Raw genomic sequence first — 16,306 nt, 5'->3', positions numbered from 1 at the left:
GAAGGCTACTTTCTACTGGTAAAGCTATAAGGACTTTGGGTATAAATAATGATTATCTTTGTTATAATAATGTCTGCTAGAATTTGCCTCTAAAGCTTGAATGCATCCTAATTTTTAAAATGGCCATATATTAGTAAAATATCAGCTATCAATTATTTAAAGAAAAGAAAATGATAAAACATACTGCAATATCAACCCATGTTCCAGAGCTGATAGCTTCCTCTACTGATGCTTCCACTTGATCCACAAGTCCTTGACCAATACAAGCTGCTTTCAAAAACAAGAGCTGTGTAGTCTTATATCTTTTCTTTATGTAGTTCACAGCATCTGGGATTCCAAGTCTGGACAAAGCATCAAATTCTAGAAATATATCACAAAGTTGGATTAGAAGTGTTAATCACTCACACTTTTCAGAAATCTTAGAAAAAGTTAAATGTACCAAAACCGATTATTTGATAACAAAAACACTATATTCCAATACTTTTTAGAAATAAAGCATAGAAATATATTGCAGTCTATGCCCTGGTTATCTTATTTTTCCAAATTTTTGTTACTAAAGATATTTGTAGACAAATTTGTTCAAGTACTTCCTTAATACCAGCTGTGTCATTCCCTTTCCAACTGAAAGGTCAAAGGAAAACAAGGACTGAAGAGCAATAAGATCATGCAGGTAAAAGGGAAGATGGTTTAAGTAAAGAAATAAAAACTGGAATCTGTTTTGCTCATTACAGCCAAGGGAATGAAATGTATTTTTAATGTTTCATCAGACAATTAGGACAAAGTAAATCTTCAATATATTTGAACTGAAAAAGATGTAGCTTATAGGCGAAAGTAAAAAATAAAGTTACAGTCAATAAGTTATTAGAGATACCTACCTCCTAACCCCTTTACCGTCTCGCCAAATAATCATACTTAAGAAAATTAGCCAGTTTTCCTAACCTCAAACCATAAGAACTTTAGAAAATGAAGGGCATACCCTCATGAAAATTGGAACTGGCATCCAATTCCTGAACAAAACCTGAAACCCACAGGTCATAAGAGATAAGATAGACAAGTGGGACCTCATTAAACTGACAAGCTTCTGCAAAGCCAAAAAAACCATCAAGAGAGCAGGGAGACAGCCTACAGACTGGGAAAAAGTATTTGCCAACTCCAGGTCTGACAAAGGCTTAACATCTTGGATCTACAAGGAACTCAAAAGTGCTGAAAAGAAAAAAAAAAACAACCCCATTATAAAGTGGGCAAAAGATATGAACAGACACTTTTCAAAGGAAGACATCCGAGCAGCCAACCAACACATGAAAAAACGTTCAACCTCACTAATCATCAGGGAGATGCAAATCAAAACCACACTGAGATACCACCTAACTCCAGTCAGAATGGCAACTAGCAATAACTAAAAAAATAACAGTTGCTGGAGAGGGTGTGGTGAAAAGGGAACACTTCTACACTGTTGGTGGGAGTGTAAACTAGTACAATCTCTGTGGAAAACAGTATGGTGATTCCTAAAAGCTCTAAATATTGACCTCCCATATGACCCCGCAATCCCCTACTAGGTATATACCCTGAAGAACTCAAATCACTCTATAAAAAAGATACCTGCACACGTATGTTTATCGCAGCATTGTTCACAATAGCAAGAACCTGGAAGCAATCATGCTATCCATCAAAAGAAGACTGGATTTAAAAAAATCTCCTAACCTCAAACCATAAGAACTATCCATCAAAAGAAGATTGGATTTAAAAAAATGTGGTACATATACATGATGGAATACTACACAGCCATAAAAAAGAACAAAATCATGAATTTTGCAGCAACCTGGATGGAACTAGAGTCTATAATACTGAGTGATCTCTCACAGAAACAAAGATCTGAGTATCACATGTTCTCACTCATATAGTGGACCTTGAACATCCAATGTAATACTATAAGAAAATGACTGACAGTGGTAGGAAACTATGGGGGGGGGAAGGGAGATGGGATTAACGGTAGTCAATATCTGTCTGGGGATGGGGAGACACCTCTTATCAACAAGGGTGCCTGAATGAAGCATATTTGTATACCTAACCCTTAACTATACCCCCACAATATAATAAAAAATATTGATTAAAAAAAAAAAAGAAAATTAGTTAGAACAAAGCTCTAAGACAAGCCTATGGTTGAAGAAATTGAAAAGTCCATCACAAGAAGTCAAGAAAACATAAGCAAAACCCAGTATCGAGCACATTCTTAAAAACTAATGACTTACAGGTTTATTACTGAGGAAGTAATCTATTACGTGGTTTGGCCCGGGTTGTAAAATTGGTCAAACTAAGTAAGCTATCTATATATTCTTGCTAATTGTTTTAATAACTGAATTTTGTCACTCTACTTTACCCAAATGTCAACAGCACCCGAGAAGCAGAATTTAGAATACTTTAGTATTTCTAAAGTACTGGATAACTAATAGAAATACACATTGTAACACAGATAGCCAACAAAATATTTACAAGATGATGTAACTGAAAAACTAAGCAACTTCCTAAAATATAAGATATAACATATAATTACTTTAATGAATTAAAAAATACTTGTTTGATATTTAGATGATACTAGTATCATCTAAAAATAACTGCAAGGAAGCCGGGCTTGGTGGCTCAGCCTGTAATCCCATGCCTTTGGGAGGCTGAGGTGAGTGGATTGCCTGAGCCCTCGGGTTCGAGACCCGCCTGGGCAGTGAGACCTCATCTCTACAATAAATCAAAAAATCAGCTGGGCGTGGTAGCGCATGCCTGTAATTCCGGCTACTTGGAAGGCTGAGGCGGAAGGAACACCGGAGCCCAGCAAGTCGAGGCTGCGGTGGCCAGGAGCGGCCACTGCACTCCAGTCTGGGCGACAGAGTGAGACTCCAACTCAAAAAAAAAAAAAAAAAAATAACGGCAAGGTTGGTAATAATCAGAACTAGTTTAAGGCCTTTCTACATTACAATTCTGCAGAAACTATGGAATTAAATTCAGTTCCCAAACCCAAAGAAACTCGCAGCGTGACTACTTTTATAATCAAAGGGAACCACTATAATCTTCTAATCAGCAGCAGGAAAGAACATGTGGACTCCAGAGTTAGTACAATACTTGCTAAGAATAAGGTTAGTATTAGAAAGAAATTTTAGTTTCAAAGGAAAAAAAAAAGATAAGTTACCTAGATAGCCATTCTGCCTGAAAAAGGAATCCACCCAATTACTCTGCGTCCTGGAGTAGATGTCAGGAACAAACACCGCTTTATCCTGTCGGCCACCAACCACAGTGCCTCTTAAGCGTCCACTATTAACAAGTTCCTCAAGCACAGCTTAAGACAAACCCAGATGAATACAAATAAATCAGAACAGGTATAACTTAAAAAGTAAAATACTTTATCATTTGAAAATGTACTAATCTTATCCTTTAAAAAACCAGCTTAAAGTTTAAATAGCATAAGTGAAAGTACTATATCTTAGATAAAGCTTTCCCGCCATTTATGAGAACATTCAGGTCATAAATTAAGAAAAAATTTAAATTTTGGCAACTAGATAAAGGTGTTGGACTTGTAACTCAAACTAGTTAACATATTGATTTCTTAGTTTAAGAAAAAAACCAGCATGCCATTATTTATGTCATGATTTGTTTACAAGTAGATGAGAAAATACTTTGAGAAGAGATAACATGCGATCGCTAGTGTTAACAAGTTCAGTTTTCTAATATTTAGAAAAATTGAGACACCTGGGCCATATTAGAATGAGAGTCCTAAAATAAAGCCGTGAACATTTTTATAGGTTATTATATTTCCAGTTTAAATTGAAGCAATGCATTTCAATTTTATCTATAAGAGAAGCAGTAGTGCTTAAGATGATGGATTCTGGAATCAGATTCCCTAAGTCTAAACTTCAACCCTGCCTCCTATTAGTTGTGAAACACAGGGCAAGCCATTATCCATTAAGTAGGGATAATAAGAATACCCATCACATATGGTTGTTATATTCAATTAAAGTGCTTAGAAAAGTAACTGGCACAGCACTCAATAAATGGTAATGATAATTACCATCACCGCCAAGATCATCATCATTATAAGACTGATACCAGTTCAAGAAGTAGACAATGCTATCATTAATACTAAATTTATGCTTTTTATTTAACTCATCATTTTGTTGTTTTAATGATCAAAATCTCCTTAAAAGGACAAAGCAGACAGAAAGGAGCTATATTTCTCAGCAAATCAGCAAACACATTCAAAAGACGCTTAGCACAAAGAAAGGTTAATGGAAATTAGCTTTTAACAGAAAAAAATTCCGTAATTGTACTCCACATCTTTAAAATAAGATAATTTTTAAAAAAGAAAAAAACTTAGTTTACATATTAATTTTCATATTTCAATGTTGAGCACATTAGAATACATTAGAAAAGACCAGATGTCTCAACAGAGTATATAACGCATTAGTCTCAATTTAGTATGACTATACAACACAAATCCATTCTAAATTCTGACCACAGTTGTATAATTATTAATCACTACTTGAAGAACTTTACATTATAATGAAATATACCAACCCCCAATTATGTAGATTCCAAAAGTCAGTTTAATTTTAAATCTGTCTTAAACACAAATTTTAAATTTAAAGTTCATATTCTAAAAAAGACAGTGAATGAAAATTAATTTTTGGTTTTACATTTGATTTTTTTCATTCTTCATTTTAATTCTTACATTTGCATAGATACCTCAGTTGAAAGATTAAGTCATTGCTTTAAAAAGTTATTCTAGTAAACTCTCAAATCCTTGTAAGAGTTTCACAAACACAGAAAACAGACTGTGAACCAAGATTATTTAAATATTATGTTGTTTGAATGCTAAGAATATATTCTTATTGCCAAAAACTCTTTGCAAAAGTTGTTAGCAAAAGGCTGCTTACTTTCATATTAGAAAATGTAGCAAACGGCCACAAGAAACAAAGTAAAAATTATTCTTAATCTTTCAATTTTGAAACTCTCTCATTATGTATATGTGTAAATGTTTATACATACATATTTTCACTATATATATTGAATTTTTTTTTCCATTCTATTCCCTAGGGCTAGCCAATACTAAAAGGTTGGCGAGTGCAACGTATAGATATATATATGAAAACTGATATACAGAAACTTTTTCAAATGAGGAAATATTTGTAACATTAAGTTCTAAGACTAAAAGGAAAAACATTAAAATTAGTAGGATTTACATTATCAGTATTCAGCAATTAATTAAGTGAATATAATTTAAACCAAACTCACAATAAAGAAGTTGCTCCTGAAATCCATATTTTGAAATCAAAGAATTCACTGCTGTAGGCCTTTATGGTTAAAAAAAAAAAAAATACAAAAAACAAAAAAACTTACTTACTACAGAATTATACAGATTTGTGGATTGAAAAATAACTAGGATAATTAGCATTAACCAAAAATACTAGTTCACTTAAAAGAAAAAAATGAAGTTTAAATTACACCAAATCTTAAATCATTAATCAAATTATACTGCTAAACTATCAGGGAAATTCATCTATCTTTGCAACCCAGGATCAATTTCCATTCCCATACCACCAAATTTTCACCTCAGATTTCTGTGATACTTGATTATCTGACTTGGTCTTTATTTTGTATGTGTTTTCCTTTATTCTGTTCTGTCTGTCTAGGAAGCTCTTTCCTTACTTGGGCATATTTAAGCAAATATTAGATGGCTCCATTTCTGAAAGAAAATGAGATTACATGTGCACTGAAAAGAATTTGGAATGACATGCTGCTGGAATAGGATGATTGGAAGGATCCCTTTAAAATGCTCTGCATTTTGCTTGTCAGTATTTTATGGAATGACTATGTACATTTTTTAAAGGCAGCTTTAATAAGGTATAATTTATATAACATGAAATATATCCAATTGTAAGTGTACAATTCAATGATCTAATTTACAGAGTTATGCAATCATCATTACAATACAGTTTAGAACATTTCCATTACCCAGAAAGTTCCTTGATAGCTATGTGCAGTTAATTCCTGCTGCCACTCCCAGATCTAGACAACCATCTGTTTTCTGCCTCTATAAATTTCCCTTTCTAGACATGTAATATAAATAGAACTAGTGTGTGGTCTCTTGTTTCTGTCTTTTCCCTTAGCATAATGTTTTGAGGTTCACCCAAGATGAAGTATGCATCAGCAGTTCATTCCTTCTTACTGCTCAACAGCATTCCATTGTATGGATACACCACATTTTGTTTCTACGTTCATCAGCTGATAGACACACGTACTGTTTCCAGTTTAGGGCTATTATAAGTAATGCGCCTACAAACATTTGTGTTCTTGTCCTTGTGTGGACAAGCTTTCATTTCTTTTGGATAGACCCCTACGCATGTATTCATTTTATAATAACTATAATTTTTAAAAGTTAAAAATAAATGGAAAAAGATCCAGATTTTTTATTCCAGATTATATTTTTTCCTAGGAATTTGAAGCCAGTATGTCTGTTCTCTGTAGTTAAGGTGAGTCTATGCTTTTATTTTCTATGCATACAACAGACTTTCAAGTAACTTCAACTTTTCAATCCCTCATTGTTGATTATTTAGGATTTCGTAAATTTTTTCTACAACAAACTTGAGAAAGCAGAAACAGCTGTCTGAAAATGAATTGAATACTTAAAACTCCTATGCCTGGGGATTTTTAAATTGAATTATTTTAACCAAATTCTTGTGTGGATCAATTGGTTTTTTTATTGTTTTACCCCAAATTTTCAGCTAAATTATCTGGGACCATGCTTTAGTCTGTTTAGTGTTACTAGTCACAGACTACCTGAGGTTGGGCAATTTATAAAGAAAAAAGGTTTATCTGGCTCATGATTCTGGTGGCAGGAGGGCGAGAAGAAGGGGTGGAAGGAAGGAGAGAGACAGAGGGAATGGGAGGGAGGGAGGAAGAGGAAAACCACTATATTAAACTATAAGCTCTCCTTTCTGACCTTCTAGTCTTTTGTACCCCTGATGCCTTGTAAGAATTAGGAGGTCAATGTTTGCTAATTTGTTAAATGACAACAACAAAAGAATACCGTGGCTGCCGTGTAAAAAGTGTCTTGAAGAGCAGAAGAGTAGAAGGAAGACTGGCCAGAAAGTTACTAAACGGGTGAAAGATGGACTGGAGTGACAGGAATGGCAATATCAGAGAAGTAAAGATGACATACATATTTAGAATACACAGTTCAAAACACTTCATGCTCTAGAAAGGGGAGTGAAACAGTGGATGGTACAAAGGTCAACTCTTAGGTTTCTCACAAAATCAACTGGATAACACCATATACTGGTAGGAGAAAGACAAATGAAAAAATAAATTCAGACAGGGTAGGAGAGTGAGGGTAGCATGGCTCAGGGATGCTGAAATATATTAAATATGTTGAATTTGAAGCACTTGGAAAACATGCTATATAGGTAGTACGAGTCTAAAATTTAAAAGAGGTAAAACTGGCCAGATGCAGTGGCTCACACCTGTAATCCTAGCAATTTAGGTGAATGAGGTGGGAGAATTGCTTGAGCCTAAGAGCTTGAGACCAGCCTAGGCTACATAGTGAGACTCTGTCTTTACAAAAATAAAAAAAACTTAAAACATTAGCCAGATGTGATAGTGTGCAACTGCAGTCCCAGCTACTCTGGAGGCTGAGGTGGGAGGATTCCTTGAGCCCAACTATTCTGGAGCTGAGGCAAGAGGATTGTTAGAGGCTGTGGTGAGTCATGATCTTGCCACTGCATTCCAGCTTGGATGACAGAGTAAGACTCCGACTAAAAGATAATAACAAAATAAGAGAGAGCTGAGATCATCTAGGAAGACAGCACAGGATGGAAGAGAAATGATGGCCTAAAATAAAACTTGGAAGGCTAGGAAAATGAGGAAGAGTCAGAAAAGACTTAGAAGGTGAAGCCAAAAGAATAAAAAGCAACCAGAAAAGTGTAATGTTTAAGAGAGAGAGAGAGAGAGAGAGAGAGAGAGAGAGAGAGAGAGAGAGACAGACACACACAGACACTAACTATTTCAAGAAGGAAGATGTAGCAAAGTTGAGTCAAATAAAGATAGAAAATATCCATTAGATTTAACGATACTGAGACATCAGTGCCATGAACATTGCAGAAGCTAGACAGGTGGGTTAAGAAGTGACAAAAGTTAAAAAAAAAAAGTGAATGTAGGTATCAACTTGAGAAGGTTTGCCTTAAGGAAAGAAACTAACAGGATGGTAGATTGAGTGGAATATAAGGTTACGAGAGGTTTGTTTCAAAATGGGAGAAATTTGGACATATTTAAAGACTGGTGGGACACAAAGCCAATGAGATGAAGTTGACAACATAGGAGAGGAAATAATTGAGAATATAAGTTTTGTGAATTCAATGTTAGAGACTGCCACTTGGACTCAAATACTTTAGAAATTCTTATTTTAGAAAAATTAGTGATTTTGAAAGTTACATTTTTATTCATTACAATTATAGAATGATTTATAGTAAAAAGTGTCCCAAAATTATCTAGCCCTATCTGATGCCCAAAGAAGTTAAGTGACTGATTTAACTGCTCAAAGTCATATGCTTACTATGTGATAAAGCTAGAACCCAAATTCCTCTGACTTTATTTTTTTATTTTTTATTTTTTTTTTGAGTTGGAGCCTCACTCTGTCATCCAGACTGGAGTGCAGTGGCCGCTCCCGGTCACTGCAGCCTCGACCTGCTGGGCTCTAGCAATCCTTCTGCCTCAGCCTTCCAAGTAGCTGGAACTACAGATGCACGCTACCACACCCGGCTAATTTTTTTGATTTATTGTAGAGATGAGGTCTTGCCAAGTTGCCCAGGCGGGTCTCAAAACCACGGGCTCAGGCAATCCACTCACCTCAGCCTCCCAAAGCGCGGGATTACAGGCTGAGCCACCGAGCCCGGCTATTTCCTCTGACTTTAAACTGCATGTTCTTTCCATGACTCCAAGGTGACTTGAATATACTGATTTGGGAGTAATTTTTTTTTTTTTTTTGAGTTGGAGTCTCACTCTGTCGCCCAGACTGGAGTGCAGTGGCCGCTCCCAGCCACCACATCCTCAACCTGCTGGGCTCAGGCAATTCTTCCGCCTCAGTCTTCCAAGTAGCTGGAATTACAGGCACACGCTACCACACCCGGCTGATTTTTTTTTTTTTTTTTTTTATTGTAAAGATGAGGTCTCACCAAGTTGCCCAGTGGGTCTCAAACCCGTGGGCTCAGACAATCCACTCACCTCAGCCTCCCAAGGCACGGGATTACAGGCTGAGCCACCGAGCCCGGCTGGGAGTAATTTTTAAACTGCATTCTGCAGAAGTGTACCTGTGGTTATGAGGGTGGTGAGGGAAGAAAGAGAAAGACATGGGTTGGAGAAAGGCTGCGTTTTAGAACTCTAACATATTCACTCCTATTTCACAGAAGCCCCCTTCCTATCTGTTTAATAAACAGAGAGCCTAAATAAGATTTTTTAAAAATTCAGTGGTTACAAAAAAATGTAAACTGTGATCAAAGAAATGTGCAACATATAAAGAATACATATTCTTTAAAAAATGTTTACCGCGTAATAGCACTGAACAGTCCACGGATGCGAGCTTTATGTCGAGCTACAAAAGATTCAGTAAAAATTACTCCTTTGTTATCAAGATCAATATGTCCATTGATAATTCTACCAAGTCGCTGAGTTAGTGCCTGGAAGTAAAGATATAAATTTTTATTAATTTAAAAGAAGAAAATTTCACATATGTATTTGCATATACAAGTAATGCTGCATGCTGAGGTATAAATCCTGTGACTGAGAAATTTCAATAAACAATAGATAACAAAAGTGAAAATTCAGTATCTAGAAAACTTCATTATCTCATAACAGACCCAAGAATTAAGTCAAGCTGCTTATAGGTTAAAAGGCTTACCTATCACATTAGCCTTTGTTAATTAGGGTTATTTCTAATGTAAAATAAAAATGTTTGATTAACCATCAACTTGATGGTTAATTACACTGATATGACGGTTCTAGACAGATGCAGCTTTCATCACATAGACAGCTAAGACACATACATGGGTCTTGGAGAAGACCCTATCTAGAGCTGCTAAAACTAGCAGGTAGAAATATTATTATAAGATTCTACAACCTAGGGAAACATCAAATCTGAAACGTTATCTTCTCTGAAGCAAATATTAACATTATCCCTGTCTAAAGATCTAAACTGGTAGATGATCTGACTTCTGGTAACTTGCTTTCACATTCAATAGAGTATTTCTCCACAGGTATACTAAGACTGGGGTTAGCAACATCGTAAATAAATATGGATATATTTTACATCCCAAGATAAGTTAAATCTACTCAAGGCAGCTCAGCTGATGCTTTTATGATACAGAAAAATGTTTTCCAAACAACTTAATGAGCTTTGCGAATACTGCCTTTGATAATCAGAAAAATTCAAACTGAAAAATATTAAACTGTATGTTTCCAAAATGTATTCAGAAATACAGTCTTATAAGAAATCACTTGGATCTGAGCTTGATACTAAGTCCTTTAAAAATATATTTTTTGACTTATGATTAACATATATTTGCTCACTAAAATAGAACTCAGGCTTCTGCAATGCTATGCAAAACAGATATATACCATAAATGGTATTTTAAATGCAGTTAGGGAAGCTCATTCTTCTAACTTGGGTAAGTAAATCTGTTTATTATAAATTATCTCATGTAACTATGGTTTGGCAAATTTTGTAAGCTGGATTTTCATAAAGTGATATATACTAAAAAGATATCTGGCTATTCCTTGTTTCAGTAAGGACAAAAACAAAACCATCATTTATTGACTGCTTCGAATGTGCCAGGCATTTCACTAGCTACACTTCATTGACACTCATAAAAAAGACATAATTATTTCCATTTTACAGATATGTAACTTGAAGCACAGAAGACATGAGACGATTTTCCTAATGTCGAATATGTAAGAAATGGCACAGACAAGATTCAAATCAAGATATGTTTAACTCCAAAGTCTATACCCATTCCATTACACCAAATGTGTTTCTACAATTCTAAAAAAAAGGAGAACACACAAACAAGGAAATAGTCTCTATTTTCAAGTAGCAGCGTTATAATACAGTAAATCAAGATATTAGAGTACTGACACAAGTACCTAAATAAAGTTAAGACGTACGTTAAGACTTCTTGGTTCTTCTTCCTATCATACTGACAGTTTAGAGGAGGAAAAAAGTGAACAAAAAGATGTTGGCACTGTTGACATTTGGAGCAAGAAAATTATTTGTTGAGAGGGATGTCCTATGCATTGTAGAATGTTTAGCAGCATCCCTGACCTTTAACCACAAAATGCCAGCAGTACTCCCTCTTAATTGTAATCTTTGTTAGCTATTTCTTTTTTTTTTCTGAGTTGGAGTCTCACTCTGTTGCCCAGGCATGCTCATAGCCACCACACGACCTGCTGGGCTCAGGCGATCCTTTCGCCTCAGCCTTCCAAGTAGCTAGAACTTCAGGCATGAGCCACCATGCCTGCTAATTTTTTGATTTATTGTAGAGACGAGGTCTCACCAAGTTGCCCAGGCTGGCCTCGAATCCCTGGTCTCAGGCAATCCTCTTACCTTGGCCTGAGCCACCACGCCTGGCCTTGTTAGCTATTTCTTAAAATATAACTGGGCAATCAGAACTGCAGATATCCTGGTTGAAGTTTCTATATAGTCAACATCAAAAGCATTCAGTAAATCCATGGATTTATAGTATACTATTGCATCAAGACAGTTCTACAGCTTTGTCTATTAATTGGTGTTTAGGATGTTTCTCAGTTAAAAATCATTTTTAAACAGTCTCCTCAGAGCCATCACTGTACAGAAAGTACCCCCAAAAAACATTGCTACAACATATATTAAGTCAGACACCTGCAATAAACCAACTAATAGTAAGAAAGTCTAGTTTTTTTCCTGCCATTAAAATTCTTTCTTAAAAAGTCATACTATTAAGAAAAAATACCTGTGTTAGAAAGTTTCCAGGAAGATCATAGGTTTTACAAAGTTCTGATATGGTGACCTGACCACTTTCTTGCAATTTATCATTTACTTCTTCTGCTAACCGATCCAAATAGTTCCTAATTGGGAGGAGGGGGGTGGAGAATAAAAAAAAATTAGGAATAATGATTTTTCTCTATTTTTTCCTCTTATGTGTAATAAGAGGATGACACAAAGTAATGAATAAGGATGACACAAAGTAATGAATAGGTTATGCATAGGTAGACACTATTCATTACTTATAATCTAAAAATTGTTATTTTTTGCATCAATGTTGTTCAAGGTAAGATTACTCAATAAATGTTGGAATTTTCTTAACAGTGGAAATTTGTAGTCATTTTTATTAATATTTTTGGAATAAGTTTGCTTTCAGAGTTAATTAAGATCTTATAGGAAAGAATGTCAAAGTTATGCTTTTTTTTTGAGTTGGAGTCTCACTGTCGCCCAGACTGGAGTGCAGAGTGCAGTGGCCGCTCCCAGCCACTGCAGCCTCGACCTGCTGGGCTCCGGTGATCCTTCTGCCTCCGCCTTCCAAGTAGCTGGAACTATAGGCACACGCTACCACGCCCAGCTCATTTTAAAAATTTTATTGTAGAGATGAGGTCTCGCCTGCCCAGGTGGGTCTGGAACCCACGGGCTCAGGCAATTCACTCACCTCAGCCTCCCAAAGGTGCGGGATTACAGGCTGAGCCACCAAGCCTGGCTCAAGTTATGTTTTATAATGCTTTAAGATAACAGGAAAAAATTAAAGTTTATATTATTTCTAAATATTGCATACAATTAAGCACTTACTTTTTTTTTTAATTTGAGATGGGGTCTTTTTATGTTGCCCAGGCTGGTTTCAAACTCCTGGGCAAAAGCTATCCTCCTGCCTCAGATCCCAGAGTAGCTGGGATTACAGGCACGCACCACCGCTCCTTAGTTTCTAAGTGGAATAATCCTTCTAATAAAAATCAGCACTGTAAGAGTTGTAAATGAAATGCCCAATCGGTCATAACTGGCCTAATTTCAGCACTATTTCAAAAAGAAAAAAGAAAAGAAAAAACAAAGTGCTTTTAAATATTGTATTTTATTGTACTTACTCATCTATCAGTTGTCCCAGCACTAGCTGAACATGCTTTTCTGATTTAACAATGTCACCAATTCTATTTTCAATATGAGTCAGGTCCACATTAATTACCTGGAAAACAAATACAAATTCTATTAGTGATAAGTATGTATCGTTTCTTAAGTTTGAAATTATACTTTTAGAATTATACTTTTTAAGAAATAGTTTACTCTTGAATTTTTCATTGACTTGAAATACTGCAAAAAGCATTGGTCAAATAAAAAATTAGCGGCTACTTGCTTATTTACTTTCAGTTTCATAGAATTGCACTTTCACTTGCTAGGAAAGTTTATATTAAGCAGTAAATTACATATTCATATTCATATAATAGACTTGCATATAGAGTACTTTGGTGATAATGTGCATTTACATTTTTTGAAAATATATTCTACCTCTTTTTATATTCTCTATTACTTCTACATACTAAAAACACATAAACATTAAACTGTAGGGATTTTTCTCACCAAATTATATAAACTGACAATTACATAAATGACAAATATGAGTTTATTTGGTAAAAAATAAAGAAACAGCAAGTCAGCTGGGAAAGGAGAACGTATTAAATCATTTCAACATATCAGAACCTATTAAATTGATTCAGTGTATCAGTGAGGGTTATATAGCTATTTCTTATAAACACTACATAAAATACCAGTAGTAGTGAATACCTTTTAAGACAACGAACAAATTCATGGTATTAAAATATTGTGAAATCAAAGCAAAAATTTTATAAATTTAAAATTTACCTGTTGTAGATCAACAATATTTACTCGACCTTTAAAAAAAAGACATTCATTTATTTTAAATTATGTATAAGTACACCAACGCCAAACTTTAAACTCTAACAGATGTAAGTTCTGGACAGTGGAAGCACTTCTACAAAGAACATAGAGCCACAATAATTAATAACTTCAAATATATAAACCATTAGCTGATAGCTGAGTAAGACTTCGTGGCTGAATTTACTTTTAAAGTTTTTGTTGTTGTTGTTTTAAATTACATCAAGCCAATTACAAGCATTAATTGACACACAAGTTAGCTGGATCTATGGAGGGTATTCATTTTCCTTCACAACTCAGAATTTACCTACTGTGATCAAAGAGATATTGACAATTAAATTAAGATGAACTTTTTTCAATTATCTGAGATTGAAAGGTAGGTTTCTACCTATCAGCAAAAGAAATTCTTTTAAATATTTTCAATTACAGTTCATATTTTATCAGCACTATGCTGGAAGATAAAAAATGCAACAAACTGCAAAGTTATCCTCTGATACCATCTAATGAAGAGTTGCTTTCATAGTTGCTTCTAATCAGTGTCCAAATTTGCTCAGAAGTTCAAATTTTTATTTTATGTTTTGTTATAGATATGTGGAGTACAAATAAGGATTAGTTACACAAACAGGCTTTGTGAAGGTGAAGTTTGGACTTCCAACTGGTTTAGGATCTGGTACCCACTTTTTGTATGCTCCTATAATTGCACTTTTAATACAGTATGCTGGGTGTAACACCACAGTGAACTCAGTTATTTAATTTGTAAATAGATGTAAGCCTCAAAGAGAAAAGTATGGTAACACACCCTCGATTTTCACAAATCCATAATCCTTTAAAATCTTTAAAAATCTCTGTTCCCCCTTCAAAATTTACCACATGATAACAGGCAGCTCATGCAATACATTAACTGGAAAAAGAAAGTCAATTAATACACAAATGGTACATATAACTCAAAATAATAAAAATACTGTTGTGTAATGTGATAATATTTGAGCTCATTTAAAATATGTGTCTATGCTTACACGAACCCAGTAAAAATATTAAGGCTGATTACCAAACTAACAATTGAAAAGGGTATCTTACAACCTCCAAACAATTTACTTAATTATAGCTTTAAGGTGTTTTTTCCCCCCTTTCAAAAATCCTAGGAAAAAATACTAGAGAATTACTTACCACCTCGGACATGTAGCTCATCTCTCATTTCTTTACTAATTTGGGCTGGAGTGATGTATTCCTTTCCATCAAGTGTATGAACTACTTCTAGCTGTTTCTGAGCAATCAATTTATTTACAATCTCAATGCAATTCCGCTCTGACAACCTGAGGGAAAGAAGAAAAGTTACGTTTTAAAAGTGCCCCCGATAAACTGATGCTCAATACACTTAAAGTAAAATATAAAGGCAGGCTTTTAAAAAGTGTGTGTAAAGAGTCAGTAACTCCTACATCACAAAATCTGTATCTTTCACTGATTCAATAAAAACAAAAAACAAACTCTAGAGGAAGCTGGTTTACATACACTTTAATCATTTACTTATTTGCTACACATCATTCTATTAAAAATTTCGGGTTTGATGTCTCTTCTAGGCCTGTTTCCAACCTTCAAACCTTGACAGCAAACTGAGGACACACTATTTAAAAAACCCTGCTCTATTGTTACTTCAATTTCCGGTTTCATCAGACGTTTACATTAAATGCATAACTGCCTCACTCAGACATGTGGTCTGCAGGTAGGGACCGAAGGTGAGTGGGTTTGCATAAAATGTCAGTGCCCTGGAACCCTAACGTGGACAGACGGGGTCATGGGTCCAGCCTAGATGACCCTTCGGGCTGAACACTGTTACAGGGTCGACATGCTCTTTGCGAAGTACTGTATTTGGGGCTTAACCTCGCCTTCCAAGCTCATGCTAGGTCAGGAAGTGTGTGACAGACGAGAGGCCACGGTGACCTGGCTGCGAGTGGGCGAGGACGGGTCAGAGGAACACTCCGGGAAGGCCGTCCGGAGTCACCGGCCTCGGCCGTGGCGGGGCCGGGGACCGGGGGCCGCGGACGTCGCAGGCTGCGGGTTTCCCCGCGGGGCCCTGCACTCGGAACTGCGACCCAGGCGTGGGCGGGGAAAGGAGGGACCGGGAGCGAGAGGACGCGGGAATACCGGGCAGGGGATGCAGAGTCCCCACACCAGGCCTGTCCGCCCAGGGACCGACAGGGGCTCCACAATGGAGAGGGAGGGTCGGGCACCTCTGCGTGGCCTCGGCGAACTGCGCCCGCTGGAAGTCGGCCGCCAACCGCCTAATCTCGTCCCAGGCGTCCGCCATCACGGCCCGACTCGCCAAGACGCGGAGGCACCGCAGCCACGTCAGCCCACAGCCGCCGG

General features: G+C 36.1%; 1 protein-coding gene across 2 annotated transcripts in view; it reads right to left on the bottom strand.

Moving 5' to 3' along the window:
- Positions 1 to 16,296, bottom strand: part of UFL1 (UFM1 specific ligase 1) — a 30,246-nt gene extending 13,950 nt beyond the window's left edge. The window contains exons 1-9 of one of the 2 annotated variants that reach the window (XM_008072136.2): positions 16,171 to 16,296; positions 15,110 to 15,255; positions 13,910 to 13,938; positions 13,138 to 13,235; positions 12,021 to 12,135; positions 9,583 to 9,713; positions 5,278 to 5,336; positions 3,179 to 3,325; positions 185 to 360 (exon numbers count right to left, since the gene is read on the bottom strand). In XM_008072136.2, coding sequence (XP_008070327.1) covers positions 185 to 360; positions 3,179 to 3,325; positions 5,278 to 5,336; positions 9,583 to 9,713; positions 12,021 to 12,135; positions 13,138 to 13,235; positions 13,910 to 13,938; positions 15,110 to 15,255; positions 16,171 to 16,247 — 978 coding nt within the window. In that variant the 5' untranslated portion in view covers positions 16,248 to 16,296. Of the gene's footprint in view, positions 1 to 184; positions 361 to 3,178; positions 3,326 to 5,277; positions 5,337 to 9,582; positions 9,714 to 12,020; positions 12,136 to 13,137; positions 13,236 to 13,909; positions 13,939 to 15,109; positions 15,256 to 15,789; positions 15,856 to 16,170 lie in introns of those variants that run through there. The other variant, XM_021705977.1, reaches the window with a different exon arrangement.
- Positions 16,297 to 16,306: the final 10 nt, after the last annotated feature.

Source organism: Carlito syrichta, unplaced genomic scaffold (genome assembly GCF_000164805.1).
Source record: "Carlito syrichta isolate Samal-C Ts95f unplaced genomic scaffold, Tarsius_syrichta-2.0.1 Scaffold314865, whole genome shotgun sequence".
NCBI lineage: Eukaryota > Metazoa > Chordata > Mammalia > Primates > Tarsiidae > Carlito > Carlito syrichta.
Note: the sequence above shows the minus strand (reverse complement) of the source record. Positions and strands in the feature narration are given on the sequence as shown.